The sequence below is a fragment of the Cinclus cinclus genome, chromosome 16 (assembly GCF_963662255.1).
Source record: "Cinclus cinclus chromosome 16, bCinCin1.1, whole genome shotgun sequence".
In the NCBI taxonomy this organism is placed as follows: Eukaryota; Metazoa; Chordata; class Aves; order Passeriformes; family Cinclidae; genus Cinclus; species Cinclus cinclus.
The window spans coordinates 12,477,861-12,501,769 of NC_085061.1; the positions used below are offsets into that span (position 1 = coordinate 12,477,861).

General features: G+C 53.3%; 3 protein-coding genes across 7 annotated transcripts in view; 2 read left to right on the forward strand and 1 right to left on the reverse strand.

Annotated features, from left to right (window-relative positions):
* The first annotated feature begins 1,102 nt into the window (after window positions 1-1,102).
* On the forward strand, window positions 1,103-2,108 carry LOC134050346 (zinc finger protein 135-like). Its single transcript, XM_062503354.1, has one exon. It carries the CDS (start codon window positions 1,110-1,112, stop codon window positions 2,106-2,108), a length of 999 nt encoding a protein of 332 aa, XP_062359338.1. The 5' UTR covers window positions 1,103-1,109.
* Window positions 2,109-2,844: 736 nt separating this feature from the next.
* On the forward strand, window positions 2,845-11,694 carry HMOX2 (heme oxygenase 2). Of its 2 annotated transcripts, none has more exons than XM_062503412.1 (6): window positions 2,845-2,989; window positions 7,214-7,316; window positions 8,994-9,111; window positions 9,375-9,866; window positions 10,730-10,850; window positions 10,932-11,694. In XM_062503412.1, the coding sequence occupies exons 2-6, from the start codon at window positions 7,237-7,239 to the stop codon at window positions 11,054-11,056; spliced, it is 936 nt and encodes a 311-aa protein (XP_062359396.1). In that variant the 5' UTR covers window positions 2,845-2,989; window positions 7,214-7,236; the 3' UTR covers window positions 11,057-11,694. The 2 variants fall into 2 exon arrangements, with proteins under 2 accessions (XP_062359396.1, XP_062359397.1); XM_062503413.1 differs by lacking the exon at window positions 2,845-2,989 and adding an exon at window positions 4,106-4,125.
* A 379-nt stretch (window positions 11,695-12,073) lies between these two features.
* Window positions 12,074-23,909, reverse strand: part of CDIP1 (cell death inducing p53 target 1) — a 32,295-nt gene continuing 20,459 nt past the window's right edge. For 3 of the 4 annotated variants that reach the window (XM_062503980.1, XM_062503981.1, XM_062503979.1), the window contains exons 2-6: window positions 15,342-15,440; window positions 14,654-14,752; window positions 14,089-14,235; window positions 13,559-13,823; window positions 12,074-13,321 (exon numbers count right to left, since the gene is read on the reverse strand). In XM_062503980.1, the coding sequence (XP_062359964.1) occupies window positions 13,210-13,321; window positions 13,559-13,823; window positions 14,089-14,235; window positions 14,654-14,738 (609 nt within the window). In that variant the 5' untranslated portion in view covers window positions 14,739-14,752; window positions 15,342-15,440 and the 3' untranslated portion in view covers window positions 12,074-13,209. The remainder of the gene's footprint in view (window positions 13,322-13,558; window positions 13,824-14,088; window positions 14,236-14,653; window positions 14,753-15,341; window positions 15,441-23,909) is intronic. The other variant, XM_062503982.1, reaches the window with a different exon arrangement.

The window sequence follows — 23,909 nt, forward strand, 5'->3', positions numbered from 1 at the left end:
AGCAGAGCAACTTCTCAAGCTCCACTGTTTGCTCAGTAAGTCTGACCCACAAAGCAAGGGCTTCATGCTGGGCTGCCAGAAATGTTCTTATCCTGTCTTTGGATGTCCCTCTCCCTCTTCTCTTTTCCTCCAGATCCCACCTGGATGGAGTAGCTGCAGACACATGGCTATCAAAGTTCCAGTTTCTGTTGCTTTCATGGAACAATTTTAGGGAAAACTATATGAAGTGTCAATGTCACACTAAACTACTGTAAAAGGCAGGAGTTCACTTTGTGATGTTTTCTTACACTGCCCAGAAAGAGGAAGATCAGATGTGTACTTTTATCATCTGGGCTGTAATTCTGGACTCTCCTTCCTTTCTTAGTTCTGCAGTGCCTCTCCTGCTCCAAGACAACACTTCCTCATCCCAGTTCTGCATGCTCTCCCATGCATCCACAGAAGCATAAAATTGCCTTTCTTCTGCCTCTAAGACTGGCAGAAGTCATGTTTGAGGTGTCTGATTTCATCCCTTAGTGCCTCCTTTGAGAGTGCCTCTCTACAGCACCAGCAGCACATCAGGGATGTTGCATTTGTTCTGCTGAGTAGAACAGCTCTTTGTGGTACTTCCATGACTTTCAATTCAGCTTCTAATAACTTTTCAGATATCCTAGAAGAGCAGCCATCTTTCCTGTTCAAGCACTAAACTTTTACCTCTAATATGCCAATAATTTCAGTGGATTCAAATTCTGTCAAGACCACACAGGGCTGTTCCCAGGGTTTGTTACTGTGAACATACTGAGAAATCCACTGTGTAGTTTGAAGGGAAATACCAGAACTTTCTATAAGTCAATCTGGTGAATCTTTAGAATTTGATCCCTTTTGATTTCCCCTGTCTAAAGTTTCCTGTCTGTGGCTTCTATCTGGACTCTCATTTTATTGCAGCTGAAGATGGGATTGTGAGCAAAAAAGAGAATAATCCCCACCAAGGCATCCCTGGGCCACCAGAGCCTGAGGTTTTACTCTCAGGACTCTCCAAGAAGAACAGTTGCCAGAGCCCTGCACAGGACCTAGTCATCCCACAGAGGTCAGAAAGGGTTCAGAGAACTCTGGAGAAGAGGCAAAACCGACTGATGCTGCATGGGGAAAGTTTCAGGAAGCTGCCAGATGTTACCCAGCAGAGAAATTCCTCTGTGGGGAGACTGATGATATGTGGGGACTGTGGGAAGAGCTTCCGTGTACATTCCAACCTCATCCAGCATCGGAGAATCCACACTGGAGAGAAACCCTTCTCCTGCACCGAGTGTGGGAAGCGTTTCCGGCAGCGGTCCCACGTCATCCAGCACCAGAGGATCCACACGGGAGAGAGGCCCTACGAGTGCTCCGAGTGCGGGAAAAGCTTCAGCGTGAGCTCAAAGCTGCTGCGGCACCAGGTGACCCACACCGGGGAGAAGCCCTTCAGGTGTGCCGAGTGCGGCAAGAGCTTCTCCGGGAACTCCCAGCTGGTGCAGCACCGGCGAGTGCACACCGGGGAGAGGCCCTACACGTGCAGCAGCTGCGGGAGCAGCTTCAGCGTGAGCTCGGCTCTGGCTCGGCACCGGCGCGTCCACACCGGGGAGAAGCCCTACGGCTGCATCGAGTGCGGGAAGAGCTTCAGCCAGAGCTCCGAGCTCATGAAGCACCAGCGGGTGCACACCGGGGAGAAGCCGTACAAATGCTCCGACTGCGGGAAGAGCTTCACCGTGAGTTCGGCCCTCATCCAGCACCACCGGTTCCACGCGGGCGAGCGCCCTTACGGGTGCTCCGAGTGCGGGAAGAGCTTCACGGTGAGCTCCCACCTCATGCAGCACCGCCGCTTCCACACCGCGGAGCGCCCCTTCGAGTGCACGGAGTGCGGCAAGAGCTTCCTGTGGAGGTCGGCCCTGCTGCGGCACTGGCGGATGCACAGCGGGGAGCGGCCGTACGCCTGTACCGACTGCGGGGACAGCTTCAGGCAGAGCGCACACCTCACCCAGCACCGCCGCACCCACACCGGCGAGCGGCCTTACGCCTGTGCCGACTGCGGGAGGGGCTTCGCCGTCAGCTCCGCTCTCCTGCGGCACCGGCGCGTCCACAGGGCGCGGCTGCCCTAGGCTCTGCTCCCCATGTCCCGGTGCCTCTGTTCTCTCCATTGACTGCCCTGCTCACGGAGCGGAAAGGACTTTCTTTTGGAAGAACGAGTCCTAGAGGAGAGATGTGCAAACAGGGGAGAGTCAATGCGAAGCGCTGGAGGTCTGGAGAGGAGCGTGGACACATCTGGGGCAGTTGGTGGTGTTCGGAGGGAAAGCTCCTGGAAGAGAAAGGAGGTGATTGGAAAAGGCTGGAATGTGCTTCGTGTATTTCAGAAGAAGGTAAATGACTCTGTCCCCACATGTGGATAATTAATAGAGCACTCGGACCATCTTAAAGCCTGCAGCACTCAGTCAACAAAAGCTCCTGATCTGTGTTCAGAGTTGCTAAGCTTCCTCCCTTAGCCGACGGGCAGGAGCCGCAGGCCAAAGAAAGCGCAAGGCCTGGTGCCCTCGGCCCCCTGCGCTGATTATCCCTATGTTCCCGCGGCCCTGCCGGGGTTATGGAGCTGCAGCCGCCAATAAAGCCGCTGATACCGCACCGCTGCCGCCATGTTTCCTTCTCGGCCGCCCTTTCCGGTCGCCGGGGGGGGGGGGGGGAAGGGTGTCGTTTTGCGCATGCGCAGCTTTGTTCTCCGGCCGCCCTCCGGGGGGCGGGGCCCGCCGGGTGATCAGGAGGCGTCGTCGGCTCCACCCCTATCGGCGCTGCTGCGCGTGCGCGGCGTCGCGCGCCGACCGCCTCCAGAGGGGGCCCCCTCGCGCGATGTCTCGGCCGCCTTCGCCAATCGCCGGCGCGTGCCGTGCGCGGTTCCTGATTGGTTGCGCCGTGACCCCTCGGCAATAAAGCCGGGCCGCCCGCGCGGGGCCTTTGTTTCACGGCGGGGCCGAGGGTGGTGGCGGCAGCGGTGAGTGCGCGGCGCGTCCCCATGGCAACGCGGCAGGGCCGGGGCCCGTGGGCCTTCCCCCTCTCTTGTTGCTCACACTGCGGGGCTCTGCTAGCTCCCGGCGGCGGCTGGGCCGGGAAGCCTTCCCGGGCCGCTTCAGAGCCGTGTTTCCGCGCCGCTGCTCGCCGGGGCCCGGGGCTGTCGCGGCCGACATGATCGCTCCGGCGCGGGCCGGGCCGCCCGGGCCCGCAACGCCCGCCCAGGGGCCGTGTGCCCGTGCGGGGCCGGGCGCCGCCTGCCCGGCTGCCTGGCTGTTCTCAGCCCTCCCTGCTCCTGCCGTGTGTCCCCACGAGCGAGCGCCTGCCCGGGAGCCGGCAGCGTGTGCCAACACTGGGGCCTGAGTTCCGCAGTGACTTTGCACCGCTGCTCGTGAGCGACGCCTGGGGCTTCGGGGATCGGAGCCCTGAGCTGCGTGCTCCCGGTGGCCACGGGGCCACTTGGCTTTATTTGGCCCCGCAGAGCTCAGAGAAGCACTTGGAGAATGAAAGCTTCTCGCTGTTCCTCTTTTCCATTGTTGGCAATTGTCCTGTTCAAGCCTCGGCACCTACACACAGCACTGCATTGCACATACAATCCCTAAGTGCCCATCAGTGGCCCTGCTTGGCGCGTTCTGCACACAGCTGACAGCCGAGGTGACTGCCAGGGCAAGCACTGGCTCTCTGCTGAACAAAGGCTGTTTGGTGTAATTGTGTGTGTCTGCCTCAATGTGTTCTTTCTCAGCCCCGATCCAACCCTGACTTGCCCCTTGACTGTTCTCACAGCCAGGGTGAGAAAACAATTTCCTGATGGACTGCCTGACACAAGGGCCACCACCAAAGGGCAGAACTGAACAAGGTCTTTGAGGTCACCAGGAGCTTCCTTTGGTCAGTTTGTTGAAGTGCTGGGCTGCAGCTCTAGAAGACAGAAGTGTTTGTGTGTGCACTGCTAGAAGTGTCTGGGACTTGAATTACTGCCTCAGTTTAGGCTGTATCCAGGTGAAATCTTCAACCTACCTGGGATAAGGTACTGTGGTCTATGAGTCTCCATTTCCAGCAGTAGCCAGTTCCAAATCTCTCCCCAGAAGGAGATGGAGATGAGACTCCTGTTGGGATTGCCAGGTAACCTCTGGGATGATTCTTCAAGTCTCTAGGCCTGGGCTTCTGAGGTTTGTTTCCGCTGCAGTGATGGTAGCCCAGCCACACTCTGAGCTCTGTGTGTGGGGAAATGCCTTGAAGTTGCATGAAAGTTAAACAGCAGATATGAACGCTGTACTGCTTGGGTGTTTGTGAGTTGCTGAACTTCTCCCACAATGCCCAAGCAAATCTAGGGCTTCCAGTCCTTCCCTGCAGCAGTGGTGTCTTCTTCCTTCCAAAGGCTTGGGATTATTTGGATTAAATATCTTCCTACCCTGAGAAGAACAGCTGCATATCTTGGTGAGGAGATGTGTGTAGGGACAAACTGTACATATCCAGATGAGGTAGATGTTTTTCATCAAGGTTTGAACACTCAATGGGAAAGAAGTGTTTGGAATGCTGAGGTGTCCTGTCCTGTACCAAACCCCCTCCCTCTTTCCAGCCCTGCTATCCCAAATTGTAGCTGTTGGATTGCTCCTAGGCAGGCTCTGTCTGGGCATTGGGAGGTACCCTGAACATTAGCCAGGTCCTGGATGAGCAGAGCTCCCTGCAGCAAATGAAATGATGTTCCAGCCTCTGCAGAGGAGGTGGCACTGCCTGAGCCTCCTCCTTGGCATGTAGGACGTGCCCCGTTTCAGAGGAGCAGAAAAATTAGGGCTGTGACCACAAACTGGGGCTTGAAGTTGCCAGTTTTTGACTAAAAGCAGTGGTGTCTGGTGGTATGAGATACAATGGCTCTGACTGCCTTTCCTCACAGTTTTGCAATAATCCAGCACAGGGAAGGATGGGGTTGGTTTGTGCTGACTTGTCTTGCTGGGGAGGTGTCTGTGCTAGAGACTATATCGGGAAAAATCTCAGCTTCCACATTTTTCTGCAGGAGTTCTGCCCTTACCTGAGGCTGCAGGGACTGGTGTTAGCACTGCCCTGCCCACTGCCACAGAGAAGAACTTGTCAGGCTGAGCCCTGCAAAACATTCCAGGGGAAATACCAGTCTGAGAATGCACCAAAGACCTTCAGTGACTTTTTGGGTGGTAACCCCTCTCCTGACAGCACACTATTCTCCTGGGACATTCCCATTAGTTGTGCTTCTACAACAGTGGTAACAAGGTTGGGTGAAGACTTCTGAGACCCCACTGTTCCCTGTGTGACACGGAGAACCAGGTTCCTATGTGAACAGGAGCGGGCTCAGGGTGTGGGTGTGGAGGTTCCCATGAGTAGCAGATGTGATGATCTCAGGGCCATCTTTGTTTGGCCATTGGGAACCTTGAGCCACTGCTGCTGTTAACCACTAATTTTTGAGGCCTGACCCGATATGTTCCTTTGGACTGGATTTGATGTCAGCCCTCAGGACTCTCCCAAGGGAGAGTGGTTCAAGCGCTTTGTAGCTCTGCTCTCATCTGCTGCTTTCTGCCAGTGGTTGTCACAGGCATGTGGAGACGGCACGCCTCACCTCCAGGACTCTGGTTTTCTGGAAGTATAAGGTAAATTGGAACTAGTTTGTCTAGGACCTGAGAAGGTCCTGGGCTGCCATGAGCAGAGCAGGCAGTCAGGGTGGCACAGAGCTGGTGATGTGCATTGGCAGGTGGTGAGTGTGCTGTTCCTCCTGTGCCCATGACAGGCTCCTGCCTGAGCTTAGGTGCCTCATTTGCCTTTGTGCTTGGGTTTCCCTTCCCCACAGTGGGGATCACAAAATAATGCATTTGATCAGTCTTCCCCTGTGGAAGGCTCTATCCCAGGGAACATAAAAGGCTGTGTGATCACAGGGAAAACCTTCACTGGGGAAGGTGCTGGGGGGAGCTGAGCTGGGGGGAGCCTTGTGATGCACTTCAGTATGGGCCTCAGCCCTGGCTCCTGGTTGGAGAGTGGAGAGCACTGAGGGTGGCTGTGAAACAGGGCTTAGAAACTCTGGGGTGAGGAACTAGCAAGCAGTTGATTTCTAACCAGTGTGCTGGTGTGAGCTGCTGTGCCAGTGCTGGCCCTATGTTGACCAGCTTGAGGCAGCTGCTTGTTGGTTTTCCCAGTCCCCAGCCTTGGGCTGAGCATTAAATCCATGGATGCAGCCCAGCAAGGGGGGCTGAACTGAAGTGAGAGAGCATGAGGATAGTTCTTTTTGTGAGTGCTTTCTGAAGAGCCTGCATCAGCTTAGCTCCTTGCTCCTCTCCCAAGGCTGCCTGAAAGGTGGTGGTGTTACTCTGCAGAAAGCTGATTACAGGTCCATTTTATAGATGAGGTGCCTGGATTTCTGTGCTCAGACAATGTAATCCAGGGGTGTCTTGTTCCTGCTCCTGGGTAAAGCTTGTGCATCCTGTTACATCCAAGGAGATTTTATTTTCTTTTGCAAATGAGAAGGGGGAACCCATTTAGGGTTTGAAGTAAATTCTGCCAGGTAGGAAAGGAGAATGTGAGTGGGAGCAAGAACTGTCTGCAGCTCACTCCGCTTGGAGAGTGGTCCCGGAAAGGCAGAGCAGTGAAATCTGCCTCTGCTTTGGAAGTTCCTCTTCCTCTGTTCTGTCACAGGGAATGTTCTTGTTTCCCCTGTGAGCTGCCTGACTTCAGAGCTCAGCTGGCCTAGTTCACCCCTGCTTTCTTCCAGGGAAGCTTTGTACTGGTATGGAAATATATGTTGTTCTTCCTCCTGAGTGAAGGGGAGGGGCTTCCCTTCCCAGTTATTCTGCTTAGAGTGTGACATTTGGAGAAAATATTTGTTAGCACCAGGGGAAAGCCACCTGCTCACAAGTGTAGTGCAGATTCCCAACACAGAGGTCTCATCTTCAGCCAGGAGCCATCCTGAAGGGGAAAACAGCAGGTTGCTGTGTTGTAAGTCTCCTCTGAAGCTCATGTTTTGTGAACTGAGTGTCAGTACTGAGGTTTGCCTGACGTAGCTGAACTGAACAGGCAAATCTGCATCCTGGGAAGTGCCTGGTGTGATGTGGAAACAGCCAGAGGCTGCTTCTCACTTCCCTGCCTGGTAGAGCTGCTCAGGGAGCTCCTTGCTGGACTGCTCAACATTTCACACCCATCCCTTTGCTAAGGCATCTTCCCCTGAAAACCCCTCTCCGATTTTGCTTTTCAGACTGATCCTCAGCAGTGACCACAATGCCATCAGCCCTGGAGAGCCCAGGGCAGGGAGAGGAAGATGTCTTGCACTATGAGGAGATAGAAGATGATGCCGTCAGGTGAGTTCTGTCCTACACAATGGCACAGACACAGCCTTGGGCAAGGCAAGAGATTTTCCAGGTAAAGGAGCGATCCTTCTCATCTGGAAGAAGTCAGGGACCCCAGTAAGTGATTAATGAAATACATGTGCTGTGAAATCTCTTCAGTCAAACTGTACTGTAAGGGTGGAAGGGATGGGAAAGAGTGATCTGGCAGGGCTGACAACAAATAGTTGGTTTTTTTTGTCTCTACTATGAAAGTCACATTTCAGAAACACTTGACTATTTGACAGCTGTGTTTGTGTCTTCCTGGCCAAGGGGAGCCAGTTTTCCATGGCTTGCTGGGCAGGCTTCTTGTTTTGAAAACTGACTCTAGAGATGAACTCTGCTCTGGTGAGCTCTTGCCTTTGCAGAATACTCAGGTCTAGGCAAGGACATTTTCTAGGAGGTTACTTTAAAAAACAAATTCACACTCATGTTCTGATAGCCAGCACTTCAGACTTGGAGAATAGGAAGGGTGACTAGGATGCTTCCTAGAACACTTAGGCTGGTCGACTTCTTTGACTTGACAGACTCAACTTCATGAGAAGTTAATGTTTGCTGGCTCTGCTGGCACACTCAGTGGGTCTGGAGTTTTCCAGGTCTCTCTTAGAGTTAACATGAAAGTGCTAGCTGTAGCAATCTAGTGATAAAAACTGTAAGGTGCACTTTGGCATGATTTGAGTGAGTGTGTGTGTGTTGATACTGTTCCTGAAAAGTGGTGTAGTCAGGTGGGGGTTGTTCTCTTCTCCCAGGCAACCACTGACAGAATGAGAGGACACAGCCTTAAGGTGCACCAGGGGAAGCTTAGGTTGGACATCAGGAAAGGATTCTTCACTGAAAGAGTGATTGGGCACTGGAGTTGTGTGCCCAGGGAGGTGGTGGAGTCACCGTCCCTGGAAGTGTTTAAAAGAAGACTGGACGTGGCACTCAGTGCCAGGGTTTGGTTGATGAGGAGGTGTTAGATCATAGGTTGGACTTGATGATATCAAAGGTCTTTTCCAACTTAGTTCATTCTGTGATTCTTTGTCCAGGTAGATGCAGTGCCTGTAGCCTAAAATCATAGATTTTAAGGTTTTGGGTCTTTTTTAAAACAATACACCTTGTGGGAACTTGAAAAATCAGTGTAATTTAGGAGAAATAAACTTTTTAAGAGTGTTCTTGCCTGGTTTTGCCATTCAGCTCTCATCTCTTCTCTAACAGTTGATATCCAAGTTGGAAAAACTGGGGACCTACCTGAGCCTTTTTCCTTCTCCAGCAGAAGAAACCACCAAGGCTCCTATGCCCTTTATCCTGCCCTAATAGTTGCTCCCCATATGCTCAATGCTTCCTTGTGTAGTGTTGTTGGGCTGGCATGGATGACAAGCAAAAGTCATGGTGCAGGAATCAATGGCTCCTTGGCAGTTGCTTCAGCACCCTGGGCCAGAGCCCCTGGTAAGCCCCAGCCCTCCTGGGCAAGTCTGCTTGGCACATGGGCTGCTGCCACCCTGCTGCTTCCTTCAGCAGGTGCCAGCTCAACCTGCGGGGCAGCCCGAGGGTCCACCTTGTGCATTCTCTAAACTGGGGTGGTAGATAGTGGGAATCCCTCCAAACACAGCAGGGACAAGCTCACTGCTGTGTGAGGCAGTGGGGTGAAAGGAGCTCTTATGTTTCCTGCAGCCCCATGGATCTTTCAGAGCTGCTGAAGGAGGGGACGAAGGAATCGCATGACCGTGCAGAGAACACTCAGTTTGTCAAGGACTTCCTGAAGGGGTGCATCAAGAAGGAGCTCTTCAAGGTGAGTGTTACTCTGCTCCCCATCTCTTTGATGCACCCAGTGGCTGATGCAGACTCCAAGGCAGAGCCCCACAGCTCTGGGGGTGTTGTGGTGGTAGAGAAAGCAGAGCCTTTGCTCCTTCAAGCAGTGCCTGCCTGGTAGAGGCTCTTCAGGCTGGGGGTTTCCTCTTGCTTACCCCAATTCCATGTAGGCAGGAGTAGTTATAGGATGAGTAGTGCCCATCTAGTGAACAGCTTCTCACATGAGCTGTGCTCTGTCCATAGCTGGCCACCGTGGCCCTTTACTTCACCTACTCTGCTCTGGAAGAGGAGATGGATCACAACAAGGACAACCCAGTCTTTGCTCCTCTGTATTTCCCCGTAGAGCTTCACCGGAGAGAAGCTTTGGCCAAAGACCTCAAATATTTCTATGGGGAAGACTGGAAAGAAAAGATCCAGTGTTCAGAGGCAACTCAGCAATATGTGGACAGAATCCATCATGTGGGACAACACGAGCCAGAGCTGCTGGTGGCTCATGCTTACACACGCTACATGGGGGACCTCTCAGGTGGCCAGGTGCTGAAGAAGGTAGCCCAGAGGGCCCTGAAGTTGCCCAGTACTGAAGAAGGGATCCAATTCTACGTGTTTGACAACATTTCCAATGCACAGCAGTTCAAACAGCTTTACAGAGCAAGAATGAATGCTCTGGACTTGGACAAGAACACCAAGGAAAGGATTGTGGAAGAGGCAAACAAAGCCTTCAGATTTAACATGCAGGTACTAAACAAATCCCTTGATCTCCTGTATGTATGGGTGCTGCAGGTTTTAGGTCTGGCCCAAGTTAATTCAGTCACACCACTCACCTAGGCAGTGGTCTGGAGCTGAGACCACCACAGCCCCTCCTTGAGGGACTGGGATTCTAGTTGAACTGGCTCTTTCAGTAGTTTCTGGAGCTGGTGTCAGGCAGGAATTCCTCCCATGCTCTAACACCACAACCAAGGCCTTTGATTAAGGCAAAATTACCATGACTTCAAGATTCTCATAGGCTATGTGGCTGTGAAACAGTGAGGGGAGCAGAGTGTGCTGCACCACCCTGGTGACCATTCATCTCCTGTCTCAGGGTGACTTGTTGCCTCCTGTTCCTCCCATAGCATTTGCCTCTCATCAGACCTGACTGAGCTGCCATTTCCCTCAGGGGATGAACACAGATTTAGCTACTGGATGGAAGTTTTAATCTTGTGCTTGTAGCAGGTCAGTGTGATTTAAACTGGCCAGAAACATGGTGGGTTGTGGTTGGCTCCTTTGTCAGGATCCTTATGGGATCCCTTGGCAATGAGAGGGGCTGCCTGACCACTGCAGGAGCTGGGATCCTCCAAGGGTCTGCAACAGGAAGGGGAGAGCCTGTTGCCCCACACTCCCACCTACAGCAGGCTGGGAAGTGAGTAACAGGGTGATGCTGCCTTGCTCCTGGCTCTGACTGAATGCTCTTGGGATGGGCTGTGCCTTCCTGGAACTGCAGTGTGTACCAGGTGTCACCACAGCTCTGCAGTGGATGCCCTGCAAGGGCAGATGAGTCCAGGGGTCTGGCTGAGAGCTGCCTGGCTCTGCCTGTTTCTTATGCTCACTGTGACCACTTGCAGGTGTTTGATGAGCTGGACAAGATCGGCAGGTCACTGGCAGAAGAAGCCCAAGATGGAGGCTTCCCAGTCCATGATGGAAAAGGAGACATCCGCAAATGTCCTTACTATGCAGACAAACTGGGTAGGTGGTGGCAGTGAGAGGGCTGCTGTGGGCATGTGGCACGGGACTGGCAGTGCTAACGGTGCTTTCTGTGTCCTGCAGGCACGGCAAGCCCTGGCTGCCCCTTCCATGCTGCCATGGGCCTGGCCAGGCAGCCCCTGGTGCAGCTGGTGCTGGCAGCCTGCATGGCTGTGGCAGCAGGAGCTGCAGCCTGGTACATCCTGTGATGGGCACAGTGTGGCTCTGCTTGGGGGCAAGGGGAGAGATGTGCCCTGCCCGTTTTCCGACCTTTCCCTTGCTGGTGGTGAGTTGGCTGCAGAGTGGGAGTAAGGAAATAAACAGGAATCCTGTGGGGTTGTCCAAGCCTCCTTGCACACTGCTGTAACAGTGTCTTCAGCTGACTAGTGCACAGGACTGGTCGGTGCCAGGGGGTGAGGACCCCACTGCAGCACTGCCCTGCCCAGGCTGGGGCAGCTTTTAAGGCTAAAGATGTCCTGTCCTGGCAAAGGCTTCACATGCTTGGCTTTTCATCTCCATCCCTGAAGCAGTGTCTGGAGGGGGCTTCCTGCCCTGGGTTGCATCCACAGAATGTGTCATCAGCCTTCCAACCAACAAGCCCTTGCTTTCCTACCCTGAGAAGCCGAAGCTGTGCCATGGGGCTGTTAGCTCAAAGGAGTGTCCTGTTTGGTGCAATGTCCTAGGAACCAAGTCTGACCCCTGTTGGAGGGAGCTCCCTGGGGATGGGGGCAGGACCATGGTGGGGTATGGAGGTGACAGATATGTATTGTGCAACTTTGGGGTTGAGGGTTGGTTGTTGGTTATTTTTCCTGAAGCCTTGACTGTAATAAAAAGTTGCGACGCTGTAGCTGGGGAAAGCTTAAAGCACATCATTGTGAGAATGGGGAAATTGGGGAGGGGGTTAAGATGGAGAAAGGGAATGCAGTCCCACACGGTTACACTTGTTTCTGACTCATGCAGTCCCTGAGAAACTCCTGCCCTAGCACCCCACTGTCCCTGCTGTTTCCCCTGGGCTTTCCAAGTGGGGAGGCTCATTGCCCTGCTCAGAGGACACAGCCAGGTGCTGTCAGGGTTTGGTGCATTCCTGTGTTGAGGGGCTTCCTGGTAAGGTAGGGAAGCTGCTGCTCTTTCTCCTGTGCTTTGTGGCCCCACCCTCCTCTCATCCTCAGCTCCCATGCAGGCAGATCTGCTGTGAATTTTGAGCGAGAAGAAAAGATGTACAAGAGTTCAGGGTCTATTATTTATTTACATAAAAACACCACAGTGCCACAGTTCCACCCCTGAGCAAACAGCAGCTCCCTGTGCAGGCCGGGCTGTGTTTGCAGACCTGTGCACTGAGAGACTCCCGCACTTGGATCCGGGAGCTGCAGGGGCAGGGGAGGGAAGAGCAGCCCCGAGAGGCTGAACTTGGCTCCCAGGTCCTCTTGCCCCTGCTGCAGAAGTGCTGCGGGAGTGCTGCTGGCAGCTGCTGTCAGTGCCTGCTTGCCCCTTCCTTGTGCCCCACAGGAGTGAACTAAAATACCCCCTACAGCACATGCAAGGAGGGCCCTACAGACCCTGCAGGGCCTGGTAACAAACTCCTCTACTCTACGTGCCGGGCAGCCAGGACATGCCGGGTGCGGTTTTGGCTCTCAGGTTGCGGAGGGCGGGGGCTGCTCGGGGCTGTCCCTGCCCCCGGAGCCGTGGCGGGGCTGGGAGGAGGTGCATGCAGCTGGAGTGGCCACCGGGCAGGACGGAGGTGCTGATGAGGGTGCAGTGCTGCTACCGGGCTCCTCTCCGTGCTCAGAGGCAGCTCTGCCTCGGGGCTTTGCCACCGGGCTGGAGGAGGCCGTGAACCACACGGAAGCCTGGTGTGTGGCACTGCCCTGCCTCCTTGTCATTGAGTCCCTTTCCTGAAAGTGCCGCAAAGGCCCCATCCCGAAAGTGCTGCATCCCCTGAGGGCATCACGGGCTGCTCCCCATCCCAGCACATCCGTGCAGCCAGGCACCCCCTGCACTGTGGGACTGGTGTGGGCACCTCCAGCAGCTGCTGCTCTTCCCAGGTTTCCTCCAAGTGAGAGGCGCTTCACTCACACCCTGGAGTGTAATGGGGCACAGAATAATGCCCCCCCCCCCCACCCCTGTGCACTGCACAGCAACGCCCACATAACGTCTGGGGCCTGGACCCACCTCCCCTGGGCACCAGTGCCACCAATCCAACTATTCCCAGTGAGGAGCAGAGCTGGGGGCAGGTGGTGGCAGCTCTGCAGGGAGGGAGCTGGGGATAACACATACACACCACCGGTGGGGAAGCGAGGAGTGATGCACGCGGAGACGGACGCAGCGGGCCGGGGCCGGTGGCGTTCAGTGGCTCCCGGTGCCGTTAGCACATGCGCTTGTACGTGTAGATGTAGGCCTTGCAGTTGGGACATGTGTGTGTCACATCCTTGAAGTCATCGAACAGGCAGGGGATCAGGCAGCAGCAGAGATCACACCTGGAGCACAGGGAGAGACAGAGATGCTGAGCTGGAGCAGGCTCTGGGCATGGGGTGCGCTCTGGGCCATAATTGTAGGAGCTGTCACCCCAGGAACCCCTCTGGTGCTCCAATGCCCCCTCTGTGCTAAGGTTCCCCACCATTCCCAACAGCTCAGCCAAGGCCACCAGCACTGGCGCTACCCAGGACCAGGCTGAGCACCCAACATGAGGCCCCAGCCCTGCTTGCAGCACATACCCCACGAAGCAGCAGAAGAAGCCAAGAAGGAAGCTCATGAGCCCAATCTCATAGGAGATCTTGGTGGTGATAGCTTGCTGGCAGTGGGGACACACGGTCTGCACAGGGGCACCCTGGAAGATCTCTCCCTGCAGCACTGTGACTGTGGTGGCGGCTCCCGGTGGGACGAGAACTGTGGCCGTGTGGCCACCAGGAGAGGGGTAGGGGCCTGGGGCAGGGTAGTAGCCCATGGGGGGATGAGGGCCTGGGGGTGGGTAGTATCCTGCTGTGAATGAGAAACAAGTGAGCACCTTCGTACGTGGCAGGAGGGGCCAGATCCTTATTGGGGAGGCCCCCACCCTGCTGCAACACCACCCTTGGAGTACAGACTTGGGGCCAACCCTGCTACAGGCACTGTGCCCCCCACCACATCCCAAGGAATCTTGCTGCAAGCTCCAAATGGCAGCCCCGATCCCCTCTTGGGGCACCAAGAAACACATGCTGCTGCTGATCCCCACCCCCTGCATCCCCCAAGCCCTTGCAGAACTCACCTGGTGGCACATAGGGCCCAGAGCCATCCGTGGGCATGTGGGGGGGCACAAACCCCGGCTGCGAGGGGGGCTCATATGGGGGGGGTCCAAACTCAGGAGGGGGGATGGGAACCCCCTGGGGCTGTCCCACCACTGGGGTGACACCCTCTGAAAGGAAACACAGTCAGCAGCCAGGGAGGCAGTAGAACTGAGGGGATGATGGTGTCCTGGCTGTTGGAGTCAGGGTGTCAATCTCAACAGGGAAGGGAGACAAGAAGTGGCAAGAGGTGGTGGGCACCCCCTTAACCTGCATCCTCTGGGCCACAAGAAACCCAAATTCACCCCAAAGCAGGGAGCAGTGCCAGACTTTGAGCTGTGAGTGCTTCCTGCTCTTGTCATTGCTCCTAGGACTCCTCCTGCCTCCTCCCAAGGGTGACATGGGGACAGATGGAGCCAGGCATTGCACCACCCTTCCCAGTGTGCTGTGAGGAAAGGCCACAGCCAAGGCAGTCCCAGAGACCCCACACTTCCTTGGGTCCTGTCTGTTTGGCAATGTCACCCCTGAGCAGTGGGACACCCCCAGTACCTGGTGCAGAGGGTGGGCCGTGCTTCTCTTCGATCAGCGGAGCCGAGGGGCCCCCTGGGTACGGTGGGGGTGGGTCGTTGGACATTGCTCCAGGCAGCCCTGCAGGGACAGAAACCTTTAGGTGACACCAGCCTTTAGTGCCATGGGCACATGGTGCTTGGGGACAGAGGTGACAGGTAATGGAGGAGACCAGGGCTGGTGCCACCACTGCACCAACCTCAGTTTTCCCCCCAGGTAGAACAAGGGGTATGGCCCCAAATCTGGACAGGCTCTGACCAGGCAGCAACCACAATGTGTAAAATCTTCCTGCCAGCTCCATGGGGCTTCCCTGTAAAGCCCACCTGGTGCACAGAGCTCATCAGAGCAGCTCTGGGCTGTGTGGCCACACTCCAGGACAGTGCTGAGCTGGAACGTGCTGTGGCAAGAGCCCTGGCTGCATCACTGGGGTACCAGAGGTGGGGAAGAGCAGCCCATAGCCCCCCACCTCCACCCTCAGGGACACAATGCTGCGCCCTGAGGGATGGCAGGACCCCCATCCTGAGCCTGAAGTGCAAACTCCAGGACAGAGGGTGCAAACCCATGGAGCCTTTCTAAATAAATCTCTAAATAAATCTAAATAAATCTAGTGAGTTAAGGTAAGACTGTATTTAACAGCTGGAGCTGTTATTTTACATGGGGTAGACTTTACCTTTCCTCTTCCCCTCAGCAACAGCTCAGAGGCCTTGACAGCTGAGAGAAGCAGCTCCTCTGAGCAGTGTAGGTTGGAAGGAGGCTTCTTCCACTGGATCTGTGTAAAAAGAGACAGCAAGGGAATTACAGAGATGGAGACTAGTCACAGCTGCAGCATTGTCCTGGCTGCCAAACCAAATTCTCTCCCCAGAGCAGGAGCCCATGTGCATGGCAGGATGATGCTCTGTGTCCTTGGCACGTGGTAAAGTCCCGCTGACACACTCTGAGATCCAAGGAAGTGCAACGACATCAAGGCACCTGATTTCCCCATTTCCACTGGCTCAGTTATAGCTGGTAAGATGCGACTAAATTGGGAAATACAAGTGAGAGGCTGCTCACCAATGCTTGGGACAGCTGCCATCAGGCATGGGACAGGGTGACATTGCTGTCAGAGTCCAGGGTGCAGTGCTGGGAGCTCCATGCTCCACCCCAACGGGCCAGGAGCAAATGTGACCCTGCCTGTCCCGTTTGCTGGCACCAGTACCACGTGCTGGGCAGCCAGCCCAGAGCACACCAACCTCCCCAGCATGGCACAGCCTGCACAGGCACCAGGCCAGGCAGCCAGTGCTGCCCCAGCCCTGCATTGCAGGTGTGCCCAGAGGGGGCCTGTGGGCTTCAGCCCTTCAGCCACCTACACCTGCAGTTGCCAGGTCAAGCAAAGCCAGACTTGGCAAGTAAGGCAGAAAGACCCATCGCTCTCTCACCTGCATGGTTTTGCTTTATTCTACTCCTTTTTTCCTAGTTCGCACTCCCTGCCACCGAACAGCCTCCTGCAAGGTAGCAGGAAATTTAATCAGTCCCTGGAGGAGCACCACCACCTGTGGCTGCTCATGAAGGAGCACACTGATACCCCCAGGAGCTGAGCAGATTCCTGACAGGCACAGGGTCTCCCCCAGGATGTCCATATTTCATTTTCCAAATCGACTAGAGTTTCTTTCCTAAAGTCTGAAGTGATGTTGCTGCCATACAGCTTCAAAGAGTAACACCAGGGCAGCTCGAGGTCATCCTCCTCCTGCTTCTCAATTGTTTATTTCTTAAGAGCCCAGGGAAGCAGAGTTGCCATGGCACAGAGCACTTCCAGGCACACTGCAGAGCCTGCCTTCTCCTTCAGTGACCTACAAAGTTACAAACTGGGCTGTGCTCCTTTTAGTTCAGCGGAGATGTGAAGGAGGATCTATTCCTCTTGAAGTAGCCAATCCTGCACATCCAGGAGCCTCAGACCTTCCTGTCCCAATACCTGTAGGGGTTCTGGATGAGCCCAGTCCAACCAGAGCATCCCAGAGTCCCTACCTGGGGACACCAGCCTGCCAGGGAGCTTTCCTTGCCCTCACAGGCCAACTGTGCCCACAGCTTTTCTAACATAATAGATCTCCCATTCCCACTCAGATGCTGCTTTCCTATAATAATCTTTCAACACTCCCCAGCCTCACTCTCCCCATCAAAGCAGCTGGCAAGAAAATGCAGGAGAGAAGGAATCCTCCACTAGCCATTCCACCAACACCCATCAGATGAAGCAAGAGCCCAGGGTGAGCCAGCCATTAATGCTGTCACCCTGGCCAGAAGGGAATGGCAGCCACGAGGGTGACAGTCCACGGGTCCCAGAGCCACACGTGCTGAAGGCAGCTGTGGGATGCAGGACCCTTCTGCTCATACTTGGCAGGCCCAGTTGCTCCTAATGCAATATTCTGCTTATTAAGAGAGATCTGTAAAGAGCAAGATGTTGGCTGCGTGCCCTCCCCAGGAGGAAAAGAAAGCCTGTTGCTTTTAAGCCTCTTAGAAGCTGTTTCTCTCTTGTGCTTTCTTTCATCTCAATGTGAGCAGCACAAAACCCGGCCCATTTCTGACTGAGAGCTCCGTGGGAAAGCAGAGGGCACTCAGCTTCCCCGTGGCACAGGGCAGAGCTACCCCAGAGCATCCTGCACCACCCTGCCACTGACAGTGCAGCAGTATTCCAAAATTACCAGGTTTAATTTCAAGATCTGATGGAATCACCAATGTCTTGTGCAGGTCCTCTGGAGCAAGGACACACTGCAAGATCCTAAGACTCAAAAGGAGCTGGTTATCTTAGAAGGATGGAGAGAGATGCTATTTCCAGCTACAAATGCAGATTAGCTCTTCTCAGCTGGAAGAACAGCTTTTACTGGTTTCCTCAGCAAACTAACTACAGAGAATAAATCCACTATAGAACCAGAATCATCACAAGCACTGTGTCAGTTAAACACAGAAGACAGGCAGAGGACCCCCATGCCCACAGGGAACTGATATTTGCTAAAAAATACTTTAAAAGCAAGTATTCCTATTAATCTGCTGGGGCACACCAGTGTGACAGACACAGCCAGGACAGCACAGCTCCATCACAGCCTCCAGACAGAAAGGGCTTGGCCCACACTGGCTATGGCCTCAATCCATTTGTCCTCCCCTGGCCCTGTGCTCCCTGATCTCATTCCAGGCAGCTTTTGGGTGAGAAGATGGCAACAGATTTCTAGGTCCCCTATTCATACCAGAGGTGTAACTCTCAGCCCCAAGAGGTCTGTCTGAGGCTTCTCACAGTGAGCACAGCCAGAGTGCTGTGGGGCAGCACACAGCCCTGCCTGTGCAAACACAACCTTATTCTAATTCATCTCCTTCCTGTGCTCAGCTGCTGCCCACACAGCTAATGAGGGATTGTAGAATCCTAGAATGGTTTGGTTTGAAAGGACCTTAAAGCTCACCTCATTGCAACACCCTGCTATGGGCAGGGACACCTTCCACTATCCCAGGGTGCTCCAAGCCCTGTCCAACCTGGCCTTGGACACTGCCAGGGATCCAGGGGCAGCCACAGCTTCTCTGGGCACCCTGTGCCAGGGCCTGCCCACCCTCCCAGGGAACAATTCCTTCCCAATATCCCATCCATCCCTGCCCTCTGTCAAGGTAAAGCCATTTCCCCTTGTCCTGTCATTCCAGGCCCTTGGCCACAGGGCCTCAAACAATACCCCAAAGCCCCTAGTTCCCATTACTGACATGTTCAAAACTGATACAAAGCAACTTCCAGCAGTGATGAGAAGAGCTGATATGTCAAGGTCCAGTGTCCCATGCTGGCTGTATTTCCCTCTGCTAAATCACTGCAGAAATAGTTTGAGATTCAAACATGGCAAGAGAAAAGGTCTGCACATGCCACCTACTTTCCATCCCAGATATGGTGGGCACCACTCATCAGAAACAACTGGTGTGCAGTGGGACCAGGGAATACTGTGCCACCAAAACAGGTCCTAACACCATAAAATAGATAATGTCACAAAGAGATATTTCAGATTTGGCCTGCTAATGCCATTCTTCCCCAGCAGCAGCTATTTGTGCTTCAAGCTGATTCCTCCCAGATGAAATCTCCATGGGTGAGACAAACCTGGCAAGGGCAGAGCAGATGCTGGCAGGTCCAACTCATGTGTGAGCTCTGATGGTGCAGCACTGGCCCCAGCAGCTCTGAGTCAGCCTCAGAGCACCACTGAGATCCACTGAAACAACATGTGCTATCCTTGCTCCTGCTGCACTTATAACTAGGATGCACAACAATTCAGTATAGTTTCCTCCATGGGGGCAGTGGCTCCAGCCACTGAGACAGGAAGCAGCATTTGTTCATACTCAACTACATTCAGTGACATTGACACTTCAAAAGCTGCTGCTGCACATTTTTGTAGCTCCACAAAAATAACTTCCAATATTTGAAAAAAGAAAAAAACACACTAAAATTCAATTAATAAATAAGAGAAAATATACAAGCACTTTCAGCTACACTGTATATCAAAGAGATGCACATTCCAGCTTCCAGGCTTTTGGAAATACAGCTTTAAAAGCCAAGAGTCCTGAAGATGCTGGGCCTTCACTGAGCCCAGCACCCTTTCTTTAGAAATAGAAACAGCACTGTAGCCAACACCACCCCAGCTTTCCTGGCCCCAGGAAAGATACCTGTGTGTCACAGGCTACATGCTCCAGAAACTGGGAAATCCTAAGACTATGAAGGCTATGGGCACAAAAGGCCAATGAGATGCTGGCAAAATGTCATTTGAGGAAAATCTGTTACTCTTCAAAAGGAGCTGGGGATGCTGCCCTCTGCCCATGCTCTGTTGCCCAGAGCTCTCAGGGCTTTGCCCTCTGCCCGTGCTGTGCCCAGAGCTCTCAGGGCTTTGCCCTCTCACATACATTTTGCAAGGATGTACCTCAGCTCCCACCACGTGCAATCCCACCCGACAGCTCTTACCTCCAAAGGAGAGACAGCATAAATCTCTGCTGAACAAGCTGTATCAGTGGTTATTTCTGCCTGGGTTTTTATGCAGAAAAAGATGTTTTTCCCTGCAAACGAGCCAAAGCTCCCCCTCAGCTTTGCCTCTTCCCATGTGCATTTGCTGCCCCCAGACTGCACACCACCTCCCCGGATCCAGGAGGGGAGGAATAAACAGCACAGAGTGCTTCAGCCTCCTTTGGAGAGAAGGATACCCTGGCAATCCTTGACCATGTACCTTCTCCTTTACTGGCTGTTAACCTTGGCAGCACCTCCTCAACTCCTCATCCTGATCCTGGACAAGCAGCAAGAGGGCGCATGCCTGCAACGCTCTGCAAGGCACTGATGCAAACGGAAACCCAAGTGAAAGACTAAGGAAAGGTCTGTTCTTTTTCTGAGCATCTCTGCTGTGTTTTCCCAAGTCCAAGTCACTGCCAGGGAGCACAAACCCACTGTTCAGGAACAGCCAGACTGCTCCCAGAACAGCAGATTTCTTCCACACTTCTGCACTAAGATTTTAGCTGCAGAAAACTGCTTCTCCCAAGAGGATCAGGATATTCCTTCAGTGCAGGCACAGAAAGCTCAGCTGGCAAGGCAGGCCAGCAGCTCTCCTTTAAAACAAAGAAATGCTGAAGAAGAAGGTTTTTCATCATTCAAACCAGGTATGTCAGACACCAAAGCTCCCTGTTCTGCTCTCCAGTATGTAAATCTCTGGAGGAGCCTCCCCATTGCAGTTGTTTACCTGGGGACCTTGGACATATCGTTTGACCTTCTGTGTGCCACCATCACCCAGGAGACAAATCACCTCAGAGCAGGATCTTTGCTGGCAGCCAGGTGCTGTGTTCAGAGCAAGATTTCTCAGGGCATTAAATCCAAAACACAATCAGATAATCTCCACGGTGCAGCCCCAGCTCAGCTGTCCTCAGCCAGAGATTCAAATTACCACTTCCAGCAGCTCCTCCGCATGGGTATCAGGAAAAGAAGACACAAAATCCTCCCTGCTTAAGACAAGGAGGCTTTATCTGCAACACCCACAAAGGGTTACGTGCGGGAGGAGCGCCTGCAGGACCTGATGCTGCCGCTGGGATTCTCTCCAGTGCTATTCGCCTCCGGATGGGCTGACCAAGCGCTCTTGGCTCTTCACACCGGGGCTGCAGAAACAGCCCTGCCAGGACCTGCTTAACCTGAATATTTTAAGAAAAAACAGCCAAAATGAAAAGAACAAACTGGGGTAGCTCGTTCTCTCTGCAGCTGGCTCCCAAGATGTGGCACATGGCTGTGGGAAGCATCACGTGCTGGCAGAGCTCACGCTAACATCCAGAAGGGACTGCAAGGGAGGAAAGGTCTCACAACCCCACACCTCAAAAGTGGACCCCAGCCCTTTCATGTGTCAGGACACTGAAGAAAGCTGAGGTGTACACAGAGCACTCTGCACCACCAGGGCAGCTGAATTTGGCCCCCAAAAGCCAGTCTTCTGAACATGGAGCAAGCAGGGAACACACTGCAGCCAGGCTGCCCCACAGGCTGCCACTGGGCCTGGAAAACCCACTCTCCCACTCAGGAGGTGCTCACTGTTCAGACCCTTCCAGCAGGTGTCCTGGCTGCAGAGAAGACAGGCTGCAAAACACCAGGTGTGCTCATAGATGTGATTAAAATAAGATTAAAGATAAAGCTGAACTCCTCTGCATCCTACCAATGTGCTCCAGAGAGATGAGAAAAGGAGGGTGCTGCAAGCCAAATCCCTGGGGAAGCAGAGAGCTTTTCCATGAGACTTTCACTACAGTTCACAAAGAATCCAAGCTAACACTTGATAACATCCATGGGAAAGCATCCAGTGATAGCAACAGCTGTTGCCTCCAGTCCTCCATATCTACTTAATTTTCCCCCTGAGAGAATACATCCTGCATTACATCATCCCTTTGATATCTGTTAATAATGGTGATAACCTGCCAGAATCTCAAGCAACTAAACCCAGCATCTACTCCAACACTGCGTTTTAACGTAGCATCAAACACAACTGTGCCACAAGAATAGCTGTTCCTTTAAACAAGCAAACAAAAATACCTCAGCTCAGGAAGCTTAGCAGCAAGCAGAAGCCTCAGGAGGTCGGGAGAAGCTCCACGCTATTAAGCACAGTCACAGATCCGAGCTCACCTCTGACGGCAGCCCGGAACAGAGGCTTAAGGATGAGTTAGGAAGGGATCAAAGGCAGAACTGTCAGTCCCTCCCACTCTCAGCACTCATGGTTTTGAAGACTGGGCAGCCTGGAGGTTCTCCATGGAGCACCCCAGGTCATTCCCAGTACTGCTCTTCAGTTACCTACACAAAAAAGCATCTCCTGTTGTCAGCATCTGCTGCTTCCCACTTGGGGGACAGCAGCACAGAGAAGGTGAATATTCAGTGAGTACCCACTAGATTCCCTTTTACAGATTCCCTTTCCAACACCAAATTAAAAATATTTTATTTCTTTAATCACTCACTCCTTAATTTCTTCCTCGTTCTACACATTTTTTTTTTTGAGAGAAAGTCAAATACCACAGCTACATCATTACTGAATCAAACTGAGTACATGTGTGACGTCCATTAAATGACACAGTGAGCTCCAATCAAGGAGGAAATTAGAGATGATCAGCACTTCTGCATTCCAGTTTCAGAATTAATCAGAGCCCAAGAGCGTATTCAGAATTCCCTTGCAGATTTTACAAGACAATTAAATAATTTTGAATACATTGCTGGTGATTCCAGATCCATTTTTCAAGGGCTGTACAAAACAGATGCCATGGCACTGATGTTTCCTTACCCAAAGAGAGCACCAGCTTGCTGCAGGACTGGCTCCAGTCTCCAACATTAGCATTTCCCATGGTCACAGATCCCCCTGCCTCGGCGCCAGAATAGCTGCTGACATTCAGATTTATCAGGTACAGTGTCACCTTGCACTTTTTTTGAGGATTAGTGCCAAGTGTTCTGTGTCACTTGATTTTATGTAAGGCTCACTCTTTGCAAAGGAGTGTGGTTTGGGGTTCAGCAGGCTCGTGTGTGTAATGTCTGAGATCTCTCCTGAGTCCCACTGCCAACAACAAGGACCCACAATGTGCACAAGGAGGACCCATCCCAAGATGTGCACTGAAGGAACTTTTCCATGCTGAGGCCATTCATGTTACCACGCTCACTTTCCTGCTCCCACAGAACCTCACAGTTCCACACTGGGAGCTCTCCTGAAGGAGTTGCCCAGGGCCACCAGCATGGGGCTGGATTGTCCCATGGCATTTGGACAGGAGAAGGGTACCTGGCACGGCTCCCAAGCCAAACTCATTTGGGCTTCTCCAAGATGGACAATGATGTCCCAGAGGGAAAAACATTTGGATTATTCAACAGCCACTGAGTGTGCTCAGTGCAGGGCACCCCCAAGTCACACAGAGCTCCTGCCATCTCCAATTCTTCCTCCAGTTCCCACCAGACTTCGCTAGCCCACACTGACTTCCAGGTGCAGTAAAGCCATTTTCACACCAGGCATGACTGTAATTTCAATTTGCAGAACCAGTTCCTGCCAACTCCTTCATAACCCCTTCCCCAAAGTTCCTACTGAAAATCTAGGACAGAGCTGGACTCCAAGCAGCCCTAACACACAGAACACCCCTCCCCAGGTCCCTGCTCTGGGCTCTTCCAAACCCTTTCACCATCACAGCTGCTCCATGAAAAGTACCTCTGGTCTGAAGGTTTGGAACAGTCCCAAGGTCACTGCTCCCACAGCAAAGGATGGGACAAGGAAGATTCAAGCCCATATTAGCAGGATGCCCTCAGGGCAGGTAAATAGCTCAGCTGCTCAAATCCTCTCCTGAGCCTGAGGAAGAGGAACAGCTGCCACAGTTCAGACACTAAACCAGCTGCGAACTGTTTTCTCTCCTATCAGAACAGCCCAGCAGGCAGCTCCAAATTGAGCTCCCACCATGCTAAACCATCCTGAATCATGGCAAGGAGAGTCTGAAAGGCTAAATTCACACCTCCTGTGGCAGCCACGAACACTGGGGGAAACTTCCATTCCCAAAACACAAATATTCTCCAGATCTTCAGATATCTTCAGATCCAGATATTCACAGACACCTCTGTGGAAGACCTGCAGCAAGCCCAGGGAAAGAGCTGATATTGAACACCAGTGGAAAGAGTCTCTAGTCCCTGCTTGCACAAAGACCATGTGAAGATTTTGGAGGAGCTGAGTGGTTCCAGCAGCACAGGTGGGAAGGACAAGCTGAGGCTTCAGCACAGGCCCAGCCT

Bases quoted from the DNA above. Each gene is read 5' to 3' on its own strand.
- LOC134050346 (XM_062503354.1), top strand. From the start codon at position 1,110: ATGCTGCATGGGGAAAGTTTCAGGAAGCTGCCAGATGTTACCCAGCAG.
- HMOX2 (XM_062503412.1), top strand. From the start codon at position 7,237: ATGCCATCAGCCCTGGAGAGCCCAGGGCAGGGAGAGGAAGATGTCTTG. The intron at 7,317-8,993 runs GTGAGTTCTGTC...TGTTTCCTGCAG, and splicing joins ATAGAAGATGATGCCGTCAG to CCCCATGGATCTTTCAGAGC. The intron at 10,851-10,931 runs GTAGGTGGTGGC...TGTGTCCTGCAG, and splicing joins TTACTATGCAGACAAACTGG to GCACGGCAAGCCCTGGCTGC.